General features: G+C 40.5%; 1 protein-coding gene across 1 annotated transcript in view; it reads left to right on the top strand.

Annotated features, from left to right (window-relative positions):
- LOC135480391 (E3 ubiquitin-protein ligase UBR4-like) overlaps positions 1–17,584 on the top strand; it is a 161,080-nt gene that overhangs the window by 101,923 nt on the left and 41,573 nt on the right. Inside the window, 14 exon segments of the mRNA XM_064760220.1 lie at positions 1,199–1,353; positions 3,060–3,174; positions 3,724–3,906; positions 6,305–6,389; positions 7,464–7,585; positions 7,856–7,991; positions 8,638–8,932; positions 9,548–9,689; positions 11,531–11,612; positions 12,796–12,969; positions 13,600–13,721; positions 13,952–14,105; positions 14,683–14,726; positions 16,098–16,181. Of these exon segments, the coding sequence (XP_064616290.1) occupies positions 1,199–1,353; positions 3,060–3,174; positions 3,724–3,906; positions 6,305–6,389; positions 7,464–7,585; positions 7,856–7,991; positions 8,638–8,932; positions 9,548–9,689; positions 11,531–11,612; positions 12,796–12,969; positions 13,600–13,721; positions 13,952–14,105; positions 14,683–14,726; positions 16,098–16,181 (1,893 nt within the window).

The raw sequence follows: 17,584 nt of genomic DNA, 5'->3' as shown, positions 1-17,584 counted from the left end.
CTGCATGCTCCAGTAGATATGTTTGGCGTAATACAATGTAAACACCCCAAAAACTGCATGCTCGAGTAGATATGTTTGGCGTAATACAATGTAAACACCCCAAAAACTTCATGCTCGAGTAGATGTGTTTGGCGTAATACAATGTAAACACCCCAAGAATTGCATACTCCTGTAGATATATTTGTCGTAATACAATGTAAACTACGCCCCAAGAATTGCATAATCCTGTAGATATGTTTGGCGTTCTACAGTGTAAACACCCCAAAAGTTGCATAATCCTGTAGATATGTTTGGCGTTCTACAGTGTAAACACCCCAAAAATTGCATAATCCTGTAGATATATTTGGTGTAATACAATATAAACACCCCAAAAGTTGCATAATCCTGTAGATATGTTTGGCGTAATACAGTGTAAACACCCCAAAAATTGCATAATCCTGTAGATATATTTGGTGTAATATAGTGTAAACACCCTAAAAATTGCATAATCCTGTAGATATGTTTGGCGTAATATAGTGTAAACACCCCAAGAAATGAATAATCCTGTAGATATGTTTGGCGTAATACAGTGTAAACACCCCAAAAGTTGCATAATCCTATAGATATGTTTGGCGTTCTTCAGTGTGAACACCCCAAAAATTGCATAATCCTGTAGATATATTTGGTGTAATACAGTGTAAACACCCCAAGAATTGCATAATCCTGTAGACATGTTTGGCGTAATACAGTGTAAACACCCCAAGAATTGCATAATCCTGTAGATATGTTTGGCGTTCTACAATGTAAACACCCCAAAAATTGCAGAATCCTGTAGATATATTTGGTGTAATACAGTGTAAACACCCCAAAAGTTGAATAATCCTATAGATATGTTTGGCGTAATACAGTGTAAACACCCCAAAAATTGCATAATCCTGTAGATATGTTTGGTGTAATACAGTGTAAACACCCCAAACATTGCATAATCCTGTAGATATGTTTGGCGTAATACAGTGTAAACACCCAAAAAATTGCATAATTCTGTAGATATGTTTGACGTTATACAGCAGTAGTCCAACTCTTAAAAAGAAAAAGACTTCATTGAGGCTTGGTATTTTGGGATTTAATGTTGCCATCTTCAGTAGAGAATCTCCTCTTTTGAATTTAAAACTAGTCCATTAAGTCTTGCGTTAATCTCTTGTTCGTGTTCCTCACACAGAAAGTTCTGGCATGCCGTAAGGAGCTAGTGGACTATGACAGACAGCAGCAGAAAGCTGCAGCTGGGGCAGCCATGATGCGCTCAGTCTCATTGGAGGAAACACAGGTCGTTGAGGTCACCCCCCCTAAACCCAAATCTGACAACAAGGAGGAAAGGTACCAGTGTAGAGAGTAGACAGTAGATTATGTAATAGCTTAGCTCTGACGGGCCCTCTCTTCATCCTAAAGGATAATGGCTTTGATGTCCTGTCACCCTACCTGCTTTACATGCTGCCCATCACACGTCAATGTTGGGGCGTATAAAAAGCTGTCAATACTCATAGATGTTGGAAATGCTCATCTCAGTCAGATGTCCCCTCTGCTGATCAATAGTAAATCCAACAGAGCCGAAAATTACATCGCCGTCATTTCCGACGTAAAGAGCCGATCTTTCGTGGGTTTGTTGTCTGGCTGAGATGAGCATTTCTGTTAACTACGAGTACGGACAGACATTGATGTGTGATAGACAGCACGTACATTAGGTACGGTTATATGACAGGTAGCATTTTTGGCATCAGGGCCATTATCCTATGGGATCAAGAGACGGCCTGTCAGACCTGTACATTAACTAAAATGATGATTGATGGGATTGGTAAACCTTAACTATTTAAGTAGAGCATTTTTTTGGGCTCAATTAATGTGCCCCTGACCAGTGTGGTCACAGGCTCAAATCTATTACATGCTAATTCGTCTGGGGGTTCAAGTCTGAAGGTTTATCAGGTATTTAGGAAAGGGTAGTGGTTTTATGTGGGGGAACGCTGGTTTTCTCCACCCATGGGGGCTGTTGTGTGGTTGTGGGTTACCTGCGTGCTGTGCCCGGTTTCCTCCCACCCTGCTTGAGTATGGTGTAAATGATCATAAAAAAAAAAATAGATAAATATATAGAACTACACATACATGTACGGCAAATGACCTCAAGTTTTGCATGTGAGTTACTGTCGTTTACTTTTGCACGATCTGACTTGGCGGCAAGATTACAGAAGGGAGTGATTAACAACCGTCCGACTCATTACCCTGCATGGCACTTAGCAGCTGTGGTTGCTAATCCTCGCCACATGGGGTCAAGTAATTGACAGTGAGGTGTGCAGTCCTCCCTGCTAGCAGCCTACATGTACGTGTATAAATATAACCAGTCTATTACAAACCGTTAAATTCCAAATACTGTCTCAAAGCAAGGCCACGCCAAACAAGGAATGTACAAGCAGAATGAACCCTGCAGACAAACCGATTATTCGGGTTAGGCGTGAGTGGAAATCACGTCACAGCGGTATGTGGGGAATGGTTGTCTGCTGAGAGCCCTCATTATGCAAAGATTGTTCGTACAAAGCTGAAAACGATTTTCATGGAGAAACATCTGTCGTCAGCTTCCCGTGTCCATTGAAGTATGTCAGTCAACATGCACATTACACTTGAAACTGTCCTCCTGTTGCAGAAGAGCTCGTCTGCTGGTAGGCCTAGTTTGCAAGTATGGATTCGTGGTGTGCTAAATTCTGATACAGCTTTGTATACAGAGAGCCCTGCAGATTAAAAACGGATATTTGACGTGACGTTCCACTGTCAGTATAATCCCCTGACCACCCCTGATGCTCTGAGTGGCGCTCAGTCAGTAACAACCACAACCAACAAAATGAGCCCTGGGATACACTTTCTGTGTCCCAGGGCCAAACTGTTAGTTATTTACCGTAGCTTCCATCCTATGGGCGAAAAGTTCTTGAGTTTGAAAAAAGTTCTCGGAGATGAAAACATTCATGATTTTTCTGTTACGTCAGGCTTTGTTGCTAATTAAATGTGTAATTTCAATGGAATTGATGTAATGTTTGCAGCCTGTTGAAGCCCAGTAACTGTTACGGCTGCGCCAGTGCTGCGGTAGAACATTGCATCACCATGCTAAAGGCCCTGGCGACCAACTACAATATCCGCCACATTCTCTGTAGTCAGGTATGTACTCGGTTATCAATTTTAGTGTCAACAATACAGGTTTAATTCAAACTATGCAGACCATGTAACAATCGTTTTGAGAATTTGAGAATATGCAAATGAGGCAGCGCAAAGATTCCCACAATGCAATGTTCACTCGTGGATAGCACATGTAAACAGTATGATAGATTGAAGTGAATTATAAGTCTAGTAAACCAAATATGATCTTACTTTCAATTGATAATATATTATAAAGTATTCATAATTCCCAATGATCTGTACGGCCGAATTGAAGTTACATGGTGGGCCACATACATGTAATTACATGTACCACACAATACCATGTCTGGACTAATCTCGACAAGAAATTTTGTATCTGTGAAGTTCAGTTAGATTTGTTTTGTTTTTTGAATTTTCATTTTTCACCCTTTGAAGTCTGTTTTGCTGTTTCTTATTCCAAAATTGCATAGAAAGTTGTATTTTGTAATTTCGTTTCAATTGTACTAGGATTTATGATAATTGTATGGCAGCTTCAAATTTAACCCTTGTCTGATCCTCTCTAACTACCAGGGCATGATACAAGAGCTGATAGACTACAACCTGCGTCGTGGAACGCTACACGTGCGAAGCGAGGTCCGATCCCTGTTGTGCCTGCTGACACAGGACAACCGCCGAGCTACAGAGGACATGAACCACCTACTGATGACCAGGATTGCTGCGGCTATGAAGAGTCACTTGTCCAACCCGGATCTGGTAAGGGGAGATAACTGGTGTGAGGGACGGGCATGAAAATCATATGTCAGATCTGTGTACCAGTACCTTGTGTTTGTGCTGAAAGCCAAGAATTACATTTCTCTCCCGGATTTTTTAAAAAGATGTAAGGGTATGAATATGTTGATCATTAGATGGACTAACCGGGTGAAAAAAAAGAAAGTTCAAACACCTAGGTATATGTGTTTATGTTATGGTCACTTTTCAGTTGTAAAAATGGTGAATCTGATGGATGTGTGCTGTCAGTTATTTGTATGCAGGTTATGCCCATTGTGTTTGAATCAGGGAAAAAGGACTAGAAGTCATCTACTGTCTTCATACAGAAGTTCGAAAGAACAAAATTTCTGGTACATTGTCATTTATTTGTATTTATGTTATGCTCATTATGGGGACGCAGCAGCATATTTATAATCCTGTGAGGTGGTACAAGTGTGAAGCAGGGCCTTGTGCCATTGTTATGTCAAAAATGGAATGGAGCATTGATGTCTACAATGTTATGATGTGTCAGTTCCTGATGTAATGTCACACTGTCTTAATTGTGAGCTTGGAAAGGAACATTTAAAGCCAATAAAATGATATCATAGGTATGTGTCCCCATTATTGGGAGTCAACTCATGTGATGAGGTTTGCAAATGATTTGACTACTGATATACATGGAGCAGTTTGATGTTTAGACAATACATTCACTGTTATGTGTGGATATCACTGATATACATGGAGCAGTTTGATGTTTAGACAATACATTCACTGTTATGTGTGGATATCACTGATATACATGGAGCAGTTTGATGTTTAGACAATACATTCACTGTTATGTGTGGATATCACTGATGTACATGGAGCAGTTTGATGGTTAGACAATACAGTCACTGTTATGTGTGGATACCACTGATATACATGGAGCAGTTTGATGTCTAGACAATACTTTCACTGTTATGTGTGGATACCACAGATGTACATAGAGCAGTTTGATGGTTAGACACTACATTCACTGTTATGTGTGGATACCACAGATGTACATAGAGCAGTTTGATGTTTAGACAATACATTCACTGTTATGTGTGGATATCACTGATATACATGGAGCAGTTTGATGTTTAGACAATACATTCACTGTTATGTGTGGATATCACTGATATACATGGAGCAGTTTGATGTTTAGACAATACATTCACTGTTGTGTGTTGATATCACTGATATACATGGAGCAGTTTGATGGTTAGACAATACATTCACTGTTATGTGTGGATATCACTGATATACATGGAGCAGTTTGATGGTTAGACAATACATTCACTGTTATGTGTGGATACCACAGATGTACATAGAGCAGTTTGATGTTTAGACAATACATTCACTGTTATGTGTGGATATCACTGATATACATGGAGCAGTTTGATGTTTAGACAATACATTCACTGTTATGTGTGGATATCACTGATATACATGGAGCAGTTTGATGTTTAGACAATACATTCACTGTTATGTGTGGATATCACTGATATACATGGAGCAGTTTGATGTTTAGACAATACATTCACTGTTGTGTGTGGATATCACTGATATACATGGAGCAGTTTGATGTTTAGACAATACATTCACTGTTATGTGTGGATATCACTGATATACATGGAGCAGTTTGATGGTTAGACAATACATTCACTGTTATGTGTGGATATCACTGATATACATGGAGCAGTTTGATGTTTAGACAATACATTCACTGTTATGTGTGGATATCACTGATATACATGGAGCAGTTTGATGTTTAGACAATACATTCACTGTTATGTGTGGATATCACTGATATACATGGAGCAGTTTGATGTTTAGACAATACATTCACTGTTATGTGTGGATATCACTGATATACATGGAGCAGTTTGATGTTTAGACAATACATTCACTGTTATGTGTGGATACCACTGATATACAGAGAGCAGTTTGATGTTTAGACAATACATTCACTGTTATGTGTGGATACCACTGATATACATAGAGCAGTTTGATGTTTAGACAATACTTTCACTGTTATGTGTGGATATCACTGATATACATGGAGCAGTTTGATGTTTAGGCAATACTTTCACTGTTATGTGTGGATATCAGTTATGCTTGAATTTAAACTGATGAATGTTGGGTTTTATAATGTGTTAGTATTCTCTCAGTGAAGTCACAAATGAACGAGTGTGTTTTTCTAACATCTTTTAGGGTGGTAATCTCACCTGTTTGATTGTTTTGAAGATTGTGTTAATTCATCAAGATGTAATGCAGAAATAAGTTTTTTTGGGAAACAGATCATTGAAAAGATGAAATGGTTAAGCAAGTAAATTATGTTTTTTGGAATAGAGGTGCGCTGACTTTACGGCTGTTATTTCAGGGCACAGCTGTGAGACACGAGATGTTCCTGTTGGCCGAGTCTGTTCAGAAGGAGGATAGCTGCTGGGAACAAAGGGTCAGATCAGGTTAGTAACTCACCCTCACATTGACAAGGGAGGTAGACATTGCTTAACAACCTCCCCTCTGTAGACACTAAAAATGGCTACCTTTTATCACTCTTCCCTGCCAAGTTTAAAGTGAACAGTAATGGTATTTTCTCAGAATAATTACAAAATAATGCACGATTCCCACATTTGCTTTTCTTATACCCAGTTGAATATACATATGTACTCCTTTGATCGAATTAACCTGCGGACAGTCGTGGGCTTCCTTGGGCGCTCTGCCTGGTTTTCTCCCACCATAACACTGGCTGCCATCATATAAGTGAAATATTCTTGAGTTTGACGTAAAACACCAATCAAATAAATGAATAAATCCTTGTCATTGGTGAATTTAGTAATAACCTCAACCTTTCAGCCTTGACCCCATTTCAGTTGTCCGCTTGTTCTTTTCCGACACATTCCTTGTTATTGTTGAGCGTAGTAGGCCCCAGTCAGTGTTATTATACCCAACTCTTCAACCTGTACACCCTGTCTTGGTTTCAGTTGTTTGCCTGTTCTTTTCCGACACATTCCTTGTTATTGTTGAATGTAGTAGGCCCCAATCAGTGTTATTAAACTCAACTCTTCAATCTGCACACCCTGTCTTGGTTTCAGTTGTTTGCCTGTTCTTTTCCGACACATTCCTTGTTATTGTTGAATGTAGTAGGCCCCAATCAGTGTTATTAAACCCAACTCTTCAATCTGCACACCCTGTCTTGGTTTCAATTGTTTGCCTGTTCTTTTCCGACACATTCCTTGTTATTGTTGAATGTAGTAGGCCCCAGTCAGTGTTATTAAACCCAACTCTTCAATCTGCACACCCTGTCTTGGTTTCAGTTGTTTGCCTGTTCTTTTCCGACACATTCCTTGTTATTGTTGAATGTAGTAGGCCCCAATCAGTGTTATTAAACCCAACTCTTCAATCTGCACACCCTGTCTTGGTTTCAGTTGTTCGCCTGTTCTTTTCCGACACATTCCTTGTTATTGTTGAATGTAGTAGGCCCCAATCAGTGTTATTAAACTCAACTCTTCAATCTGCACACCCTGTCTTGGTTTCAGTTGTTCGCCTGTTCTTGCTGGGAGTAGAACTGAAGAGCCCCATCGTCATGGACAGCATCACATTGCCATGCCTACGGATTCTCCAACATCTCGTCAATCCGGATGCTGCAAAGAAACACAAGGTAGTGAGATTTCCCAGTGTTTGGGTAATTTGTCCTTTTGGTTGTGGCCGCACTGTGAATATTATATTCGCTATTTATTATGCAGCTATGCCTTGATGAATACGAGAGCTTGATTACATGCACTCTCATGTGGATGTGACCGTGTGTGGGGATGTATGTTGCAGCTGCCAAAGTGGACCAGTTTACTCCGTTCTCTGCTTGGTTGTCTTCACCAATAAACCTGACAGTGGTCACGTACATGTGATAACCCTATGGAATCCTTTGTTTCAGCCTGACAAAGCCACTGAGGTGGTGGGTCGCAATCTGAAGTGTCTGCCAGGAGAACTCCATGTGAGTGGTGGGAAATGGCTGGCAGGGGATCCCAAACACAGCTACAAGGCCTGGAGACAGAAGCTACCTGGTAAAGGTGAGTGGTGGGGATAGCTGGCAGGGGACACCAAACACAGCTACAAGGCCTGGAGACAGAAGCTACCTGGTAAAGGTGAGTGGTGGGGATAGCTGGCAGGGGACACCAAGATCTGGAACCCCCATTGTATAAAAGTAGAAAGTAAAAAGTGTACTTACTGGTTGGTTTACACCAGATGTAATATCTATGGTTTTGAACCGTAGAAAGCTTTTGTTCCCTGTGTTACAGCCTTTGTTCTGTGTGATACAGTCTTTGTTCTGTGTTATACAGCTAGCATCTGTTCTCAGTCTAACGACTTTTGTTCTGTGTGTTACAGCCTTTGTTCACTCTGATACAGCCTTTGTTCTTTGTGTTACAATTTGTTCTCTGTGTTACAACCTTTGTGCTCTGTAGTAAAGCCTGTGTCCTGTGTTACAGCCTTTGTGTTCAGTGATTCAGCATTTGGTTTCTGTCTCACAGCATTTGTTCTCTGTTACAACCATTGTTTTGTGTGATACAGCTTTTGTTTACTGTCCTATAGCCTGTGTTCTCTGTGTTACAGCCTTTGTGCTCTGTGATACAGCCTGTGTTCTCTGTGATACAGCCTGTGTTCTCTGTGTTATAGCTTTTGTTCACTGTCTTACAGCATTTGTTCTCTATGATACAGGTACTGACCCTATGCCTATTCCGACTCCCACCCCAGCCACACCCACACAGAAGACGAAGGCTGAGGAGCGTAAGGAAATCCGGGAGAAATACCTGGAGGAGAAGTTTGGGTACCGCTGGATCCACAAGATGTGGAAGACGCCGGCGGTTCAGGTGCGACTGTCTAAGAGCTCCTGGTTACGACAGGCGCTGTTTTCACCCTCATCAAGGTCGGCTCGTCAAACGGCCTGCAGTATCATTGAGGCCATCTGCAATGTGACCAGCCGCAAACAAGAGATGGTCAACCTGCTCACAAGGTAATTTTAAAGCTACATGTTGTATGCAGATTATTTTGTAATGTGGCCAATCATAAACAAGAGCTGACTAATAAGCTCACTATGTGATTTTAAAACTTCATATTGTATGCAAATTGCTTTGTAATATGGACAGTCATAAACATGAGGCTGTCAATCAGCTCACTGGGTAATGAGATTTTAAAATGCACATTGTATTGAAATAAGTTTTTATTGTAAAATCACAAATGAGAGATGATCATACTGCTAAAAATGTTGATATTTTTCATCTTTAAGAGTGTAATATTCAATGTCGAGTGTGAAATAATTTTTGTAGAGTTCAATCCCAGACCATTCCTTAATCTTAAACCTGGCAATTTTCCTGGTGCTTTCTCATTCAGCATAAGGTTATTGACTAAGTACAGACTGATGTCAGTGTGCTAAGACTATGTTGGGCACCAGATTTGGTGTCTTTAGCATGGTATTTCAGTGAGGCAGCACCATGGCTGAAATAATGTTGAAAATGTGAAACTTTAAACAATATATCAAACTAGTTACCAATGTATTAGACCAATAAAGCAGTCTCTTAATATTTGGTGATTTTTTCCACCTGGTGTCTTTTCTCTCATTGCTATGCAGTTACCTGGATGACATTGGGAAGAGTGGGGAGTATGCGGCAGAGTTCCTGGCCTTGTTTAAGCGGCTGATTGCCCCAGTACACTGGAAGTATTACCTGGCCCTGAGGGGTATTCTATTACATCTAGGGGATCTGATTACACAGGTGAGTCTGTCAGCAATTAGTGACATTAAGAAGGGAAACACTTTCCTGTAGTACATCAAAAACTGATGATTGTCAAAGTGTTGGTTTAATCCCAGCTCTGGACACAGACTCTCCCTGCCTCCACTGATCTTGAAGTGGTCAACGGGTCAACCAGAAGGGCTACTCACATGACGTTCTTGAGAGGTCACTAACCTTTCACCAATTTGGCAAACCTATTGACCAAGCTCTACATGTAAGACTCTGTGAATCACATGAGTGAAAGTTATTTGCCAAAGCCCAGAGCTCAAGACTCTCGGGTTTCCAGATTACCATGCACTCTTCCTGGCTCGTGTGCTTGACTCTGATGTAGTCAAGTGAAAATCCACAGGGTAAATTTCTGGCTCTACATACCTCTACACTTTTGCTAATACTTCGGGGTAGAGCTATACAACATTCTTAGAGTAGTTTGATGATCTTCAGGATGAGCAGACTGCTTAGGAATAAAGGTGAGGTATTGGTGCAGGCCTGCACTTTCGCAGGAGACACACAAGAAAAGTGTTTGATGTACAAGAAAATCAAGTAGAATGTTGTACAGCTCATTAGGTATGTAGAGGTAGTCAATTTCCAGCGCCAGAATCTTTACTGTACCTTACTCAAAGAGTGCAATAGACAGTGGTGGGTTTGTGAGATTTATATATTAAATGTATATGTACCTTTGTTTAAACACTCACAAAATGTTTTTGTAACTGAATAATAGTAGCCAGGATAGATGGCTGTAGTGGAGAAGCTTGTCTCTCTCTTGCTAGGACACTTGGAGTGTGGGAGATACTCATGCTCTTGCAGCCCTGGGGCGTTGGGCACAATAGCCAGCTGACAAGTCTCATCAGTTCTCGCAATCTAACCTACGTTGTGTGGTGCACATATCACATGTGGGGAAGATGGTTACTAACTTGCCACAGGTCGGTGGTTTGCCGGGGTCACCCTGGTTCCTCCACCCATAAACTGATCGCCATGATATACGTTTGTGAAAAAATTCCTGAGTATAGTGTTAAACAAAAATCACGTAAGCAAACAAGTGTTTGGTCCAGCCCTTTGTTTTCTTCCAGGTATATTAAATTGATGGGCAGCACAGTGACCCAGGTGCCTGTCACCAATGATATCGCTGTGAGTTCAAATCCAGCTCATGCTGACTTCCTCTCCAGTCGTGAGTGGAGAGGCCTCCAGCAACCTGCAGATGGTCGTGGGTTTCCCCTAGAAACAGCCCGGTTTCCATAATATTGGCCGCCGTTGTGTATTTGAAATATTGCTGAGTACAGCATAAAAGATCAGTCATATAAATCAGTATAAAACTGACCATTGTCATGTATCAGTATAAAACTGACCATTGTCATATAAATCAGTATAAAACTGACCATTGTCATATATCAGTATAAAACTGACCATTGTCATATAAATCAGTATAAAACTGACCATTGTCATATAAATCAGTATAAAACTGACCATTGTCATACAAATCAGTATAAAACTGACCATTGTCATGCAAATCAGTATAAAACTGACTATTGTCATATAAATCAGTATAAAACTGACCATTGTCATACAAATCAGTATAAAACTGACCATTGTCATATAAATCAGTATAAAACTGACCATTGTCATACAAATCAGTATAAAACTGACCATTGTCATATAAATCAGTATAAAACTGACCATTGTCATACAAATCAGTATAAAACTGACCATTGTCATACAAATCAGTATAAAACTGACCATTGTCATATAAGTGAAAAACTGTTAAGTATGGCACTAAGCAACAATAAATAGATAAATGACCACTAAATGTGATGTCCTTGTCACCGCAGGAAGTGGACCACCTACAGAAGTTAGAAGACAGCACCCTGAACTCTGACCTGACTCAAGGCTTTGCCCTCAAGTCTCTGACAGGTAGGAACACGCTTACTGTACGCTACCTGTTCAGTCATTATATTTGCACAGCAGGGCATGATTCAACAAAACCATTTCTGACGTCTGAATAATTAAGAATTTATTTTTAACCTTATAAATTATTATTTTGATGACCCTAAAAAATGTGATGTGTCAGATGTGTTATAATTTGCAGTACCAAAAGCACTATGATGAGGTTTTAAATTTTGACTAAAATTTCTGAATTGCTAAAATCAAATTTAGCGTCCAGTTGTCTACATGATCACAATATGGCTGAAATCTTGCCCAATCATTCATTTCAGTGTCTACATGTTTGATAAGTGGAATTTGTGGAATATATAGTTTGCATATGTTCTCTGTTTGAGGAAAGTATCCAGTGATTCGTATGCTGTTTTGATTCCAATGTATTACACTGTTAATTCAAATTGAAACTTTCCCATAGGGTTTAGTAGCTGAAAGCATCACAGTATGCACGTACATAATGAAACGCTTATATTTCATTAGTGTTTGTTGCAGTATTGTGCTTTAGTCTTTGTGTTGACACGTGTCAGCTTTACCTTTGACCATTGACGGGGAGGCCTCTGTGGCTCATTTGGTTAGCGCACTAGCGCAGCGTAATGACCCAGGAGTCTCTCACCAATGCGTTCACTCTGAGTTCAAGTCCAGCTGGGAAGGTCTGTCAGCAACCTGCGAATGATTGTGGGATTCTCCTGGGCTGTGCCCAGTTTCCACCCACCATAATGCTGGCGGCCGTTGTATAAGTGAAACATTCTTGAGTACGGCATAAAACACCAATCAAATAAATAAATAAATAAATAAATTTGACCATTGACTCCTGATCTTGAACAGGAGAGTATTAAATGCTCTCAGTTGACCTGTGTCTGCTTTACCTTTAACCCTTGACTCCTGACTTAACACCGTTTGTACTTTGCTCTCCACACAGAGTTGTTGGCGACATTTGTTGAGCAGGAGACTATCAAATGCTCTCAGTTGACCTGTGTCTGCTTTACCTTTAACCCTTGGCTCCTGACCTTACACCCTTTGTCCTTTGCTCTCCCCACAGAGTTGTTGGCGACATTTGTTGAGCAGGAGAGTATCAAATGCTCTCAGTTGACCTGTGTCTGCTTTACCTTTAACCCTTGGCTCCTGACCTTACACCCTTTGTCCTTTGCTCTCCCCACAGAGTTGTTGGCGACATTTGTTGAGCAGGAGAGTATCAAGCAGCACTACAAGAACAAGCTGGTGGGTTATGTCCTGAACGGCTACCTGTCACTGCGGAAGCTGGTGGTCCAGAGGACCAAGTTGATCGATGAGACACAGGACAAACTGCTGGAGCTGCTGGAAGAGCTCACCACAGGTATAAAGAACGCAGATCTTGAGCGAGTGAATGTTAAAATGTTGAAAGATAACATATCCCGAATTTGACCCTCCACCGAATGTCAAAAGATAAGATGTCAAGGATTGTACATATTCAATGACAGACAGACGGACAGACAGGTGCTTGTCGCAGGTACAAATATTGAGCTCCAGATATGACGTCGAGTAAGACAGTTATGATGGAATGATGTCATGCATGTTTGAAAGTACGTCATTGGTTGATGTACGTCATTGATGGTAACGCCAAGTGTTCCTGCAAGAACTCAAGTGTTCCTGCAAGATGTCACTCCAGGAAAATTGGAAACGACAGAAAACGTTGGTTTCCATACTATCCGAAGAGACTAGAGACAGTGGTTGGAAAGCAATTCAGACTATGTCTCTCTTTATCATTTAGCCCTGCTTTTAAGACATGCATGTCTTCACACTGTAGTAGCTCTTTACGATGGCAAATGATTAGTCAGGCTTAGGTGCCTCAAGTAGGTTTTTTCTAAAAAAAAATCCCTGAAAGGCCAAAGTGTGTCCTGTGAGGGGTAAATGTTGCCAGTTTGTCTGAAATCAGTAGCTGACATTGATGTAACAGTGATGTAAAGTCTGCCTTCTTTTGCCCCAGGCACAGAGTCCGAGACCCAAGAGTTCATGTCTGTGTGCATCAAGACAGTGAAGAAGTACCCCCTGGAAGACTACAGATCCCCTGTCTTCATATTTGAGAGGCTCTGTAGTATCATATACCCAGTAAGTCTCTGTTAGCCTTTACAATTCCATTCAGTCTTTCCTGACTTCTTCTCACACTAGGACATATTTATATTTAACATTCATTCACTTTCTAAGGCCGAAAATTTTGACTTTTACAGTCAGTAATACGTTTGTGGAAGCAGATGTGCTTAATTCCCGCGGGGAAAAAAATAGAAAAAACCTACATTTGCATTGAAAGAAATATTGATTTCTAAATTCCTGTTACCCAGGAGGAGAATGACATCGGAGAGTTTTTCATGATACTGGAGAAGGATCCGCAACAGGAGGACTTCCTGCAGGGGAGGATGCTGGGTAATCCATACAGCTCAAGCGAACCAGGCCTCGGACCTCTCATGAGAGATGTCAAGAACAAAATCTGTCAAGGTCAGCCAAGGTCATTCTCTCTGCACTCAGGGACTTACTGGGAAACAGTATTCACCTAAATATGTCCATTCCAAGCTGTGGAAAAACATGTCATTCTTCATTTACCCATTTACCTTACGAGCACAAATCAGAGTCACATATTACAGGAAAGAACAAAAGAATACATTGATTGGCTTGTTTTAGACTGACATTTTTTTCATGAGGAAACCTGGTGTTGTGGTTATAAGTTCACTGTGTTGTTGTGAAAGGTTATTTTAAATCTAGTTTCATCCATCTTGTTTAATCAAAATTTGGATTTATCTGTAATTATTGGTGGAAATCCAGTGTTTTTAATTTAATTATTTGCAATTGAATCTGTATCTGGAAATGATTTGTACATTTTGAAGCTGTGAAAACTTCATCAAAACATTGCTACATGAAAAGACCCTTCATCACTTTTGTCATGAATCATTTTTGTTCAAGCAAATGTGAGTACGCCTATAGCATACAGACTTGTGGAGTGGTTTGTGCATAGAGAATATTTTTTATGAATGTCATTGCAAACTTGTGTTCACTGAGCCGTTATTTTACTTTGCAGATTGTGAGCTGGTGGCACTGTTAGAGGATGATACTGGGATGGAGGTGGGTTTTGATGGTTGACCTTGTGGTCATGAAGAATGCACTAGAGTGCCTACACGTATTAGGTCACATGTTCAAATCCAGCTGTGGTTAGCTCTGCTGTTATCTGTATCAGCGGATTTGCGTGACACACGACTGAGGTTTTCTTTCAGGGTGGGAATACTTTTCCGTTGACAGATTTTTCTTGATTCTTATTGATTCCTTCACCAGGCAGGGCCACCTAAGAGCTTTCTGATTAGTTTGATTACTTTCTTATCAGAAAAACTTAAGTTTTGGCGCCATTTTAAGGCTTTTATGTGCTTCTGAAAGTGCATTTTTGCAGGACAAACTTTAAGTAAAAATACAGTATAATATACAAATAAAATAAAAATATCTAAGACTTCCAGTAAGATCAGTTATTAATTTTATAAAAGCATTTTAACTACAAAGACCTTGCAGAAACAGCACTAAGCGGTATTGGTCTGGTGTATGCCATCGTGTTGTTCTCATAGAAGTCTGAAGCTTAGATAGTATGGCTGATTTAATATTTAAATACATTCGGCAGTTGTATTGGTTCATTTGAGTTCATAATGGTCAGATGTATGCCATCATGTTGTTCTCATAGAAGTCTGAAGCTTAGATAGTATGGCTGATTTAATATTTAAATACATTCGGCAGTTGTATTGGTTCATTTGAGTTCATAATGGTCAGATGTATGCCATCATGTTGTTCTCATAGAAGTCTGAAGCTTAGATAGTATGGCTGATTTAATATTTAAATACATTCGGCAGTTGTATTAGTTCATTTGAGTTCATAATGGTCAGATGTATGCCATCGGGTTGTTCTCATAGAAGTCTGAAGCTTAGATAGTATGGCTGATTTAATATTTAAATACATTCGGCAGTTGTATTAGTTCATTTGAGTTCATAATGGTCAGATGTATGCCATCGGGTTGTTCTCATAGAAGTCTGAAGCTTAGATAGTATGGCTGATTTAATATTTAAATACATTCTGCAGTTGTGTTAGTTCATTTGAGTTCATAATGGTCAGATGTATGCCATCGTGTTGTTCTCATAGAAGTCTGAAGCTTAGATAGTATTGCTGATTTAATATTTAAATACATTCGGCAGTTGCATTAGTTTTGTGTCATGTTTTAGTTGTGGAATATTTTTTGTTAATCCCACAAGGTGGCGCTAATTTGAAACAAGATGTTGAACAACAGTTCCGTCACAAATTTATTGTAGCACAATGTCTGTAAAGTCCAATGTATCAGTTTCTACATGAATGTCGTTCTGCCTTTACGATGTCCTCATGGTGAGCTATGCTAGGGAACATTTGGCGTCAGTAAAATGGTGTCGTGGTTCCCCAGTGATATAAACATTTGTCCATTTCCAGTTATTGGTGAACAAGAAAATCATCAGTCTTGACCTTCCTGTTAAAGAGGTCTACAAGAAGATCTGGGCTCCGGAACATGGAGAGGTAAACATTCCGAAATAAAATTGAAAGAGTTTCATTTTTTTGATTTTGATTAAAAAGTTTGGATGTGTATAAGATGGATGTGAGTATTGCGGTTTTATTCAATTTTCAGATGTTTTCTGTTGTGTGGGTATGCAGAGTGTGGCATTGTGTGGGCTGGTAAATGTTGTGTGGGTATGCAGAGTGTGGCATTGTGTGGGCTGGTAAACATTGTGTGGGTAGGCAGAGTGTGGCATTGTGTGGGCTGGTAAACGTTGTGTGGGTATGCAGAGTGTGGCATTGTGTGGGCTGGTAAACGTTGTGTGGGTATGCAGAGTGTGGCATTGTGTGGGCTGGTAAACATTGTGTGGGTATGCAGAGTGTGGCATTGTGTGGGCTGGTAAACGTTGTGTGGGTATGCAGAGTGTGGCATTGTGTGGGCTGGTAAACGTGTGGGTATGCAGAGTGTGGCATTGTGTGGGCTGGTAAACGTTGTGTGGGTATGCAGAGTGTGGCATTGTGTGGGCTGGTAAACATTGTGTGGATATGCAGAGTGTGGCATTGTGTGGGCTGGTAAACGTGTGGGTATGCGGAGTGTGGCATTGTGTGGGCTGGTAAACGTTGTGTGGGTATGCAGAGTGTGGCATTGTGTGGGCTGGTAAACATTGTGTGGGTATGCAGAGTGTGGCATTGTGTGGGCTGGTAAACGTTGTGTGGGTATGCAGAGTGTGGCATTGTGTGGGCTGGTAAACGTGTGGGTATGCAGAGTGTGGCATTGTGTGGGCTGGTAAACGTTGTGTGGGTATGCAGAGTGTGGCATTGTGTGGGCTGGTAAACATTGTGTGGATATGCAGAGTGTGGCATTGTGTGGGCTGGTAAACGTGTGGGTATGCGGAGTGTGGCATTGTGTGGGCTTGTTAACGTTGTGTGGGTATGCAGAGTATGGCATTGTGTGGGCTGGTAAACGTTGTGTGGGTATGCAGAGAGTGGCATTGTGTGGGCTTGTTAACGTTGTGGGGTATGCAGAGTGTGGCATTGTGTGGGCTGGTAAACATTGTGTGGGTATGCAGAGTGTGGCATTGTGTGGGCTGGTAAACATTGTGTGGGTATGCAGAGTGTGGCATTGTGTGGGCTGGTAAACATTGTGTGGGTATGCAGAGTGTGGCATTGTGTTGGGTGGTAAACTTGTCATGCTGTTATTACAATTAATGAGAGACATGTTTGTGGTCATGGCCTGATTAAGTATCAAATACTGTGCTACATGTATGTTTTTGTGACATTAAGTTTACATCATGTGGTTTTCCAGACTTAAGGCTTTAAATACATTGGTATATTTTTAAAGTGATTTGTTTCCTCAATTTATAAAAAGCATAATATCTTATAACTTTGTCCCCTTGTCCAAATTATCCAAAGTCAAGCACTTACAT

Source organism: Liolophura sinensis, chromosome 13 (genome assembly GCF_032854445.1).
Source record: "Liolophura sinensis isolate JHLJ2023 chromosome 13, CUHK_Ljap_v2, whole genome shotgun sequence".
Taxonomy (NCBI): Eukaryota; Metazoa; Mollusca; class Polyplacophora; order Chitonida; family Chitonidae; genus Liolophura; species Liolophura sinensis.
This window is presented reverse-complemented; position numbering and strand designations above follow the sequence as displayed.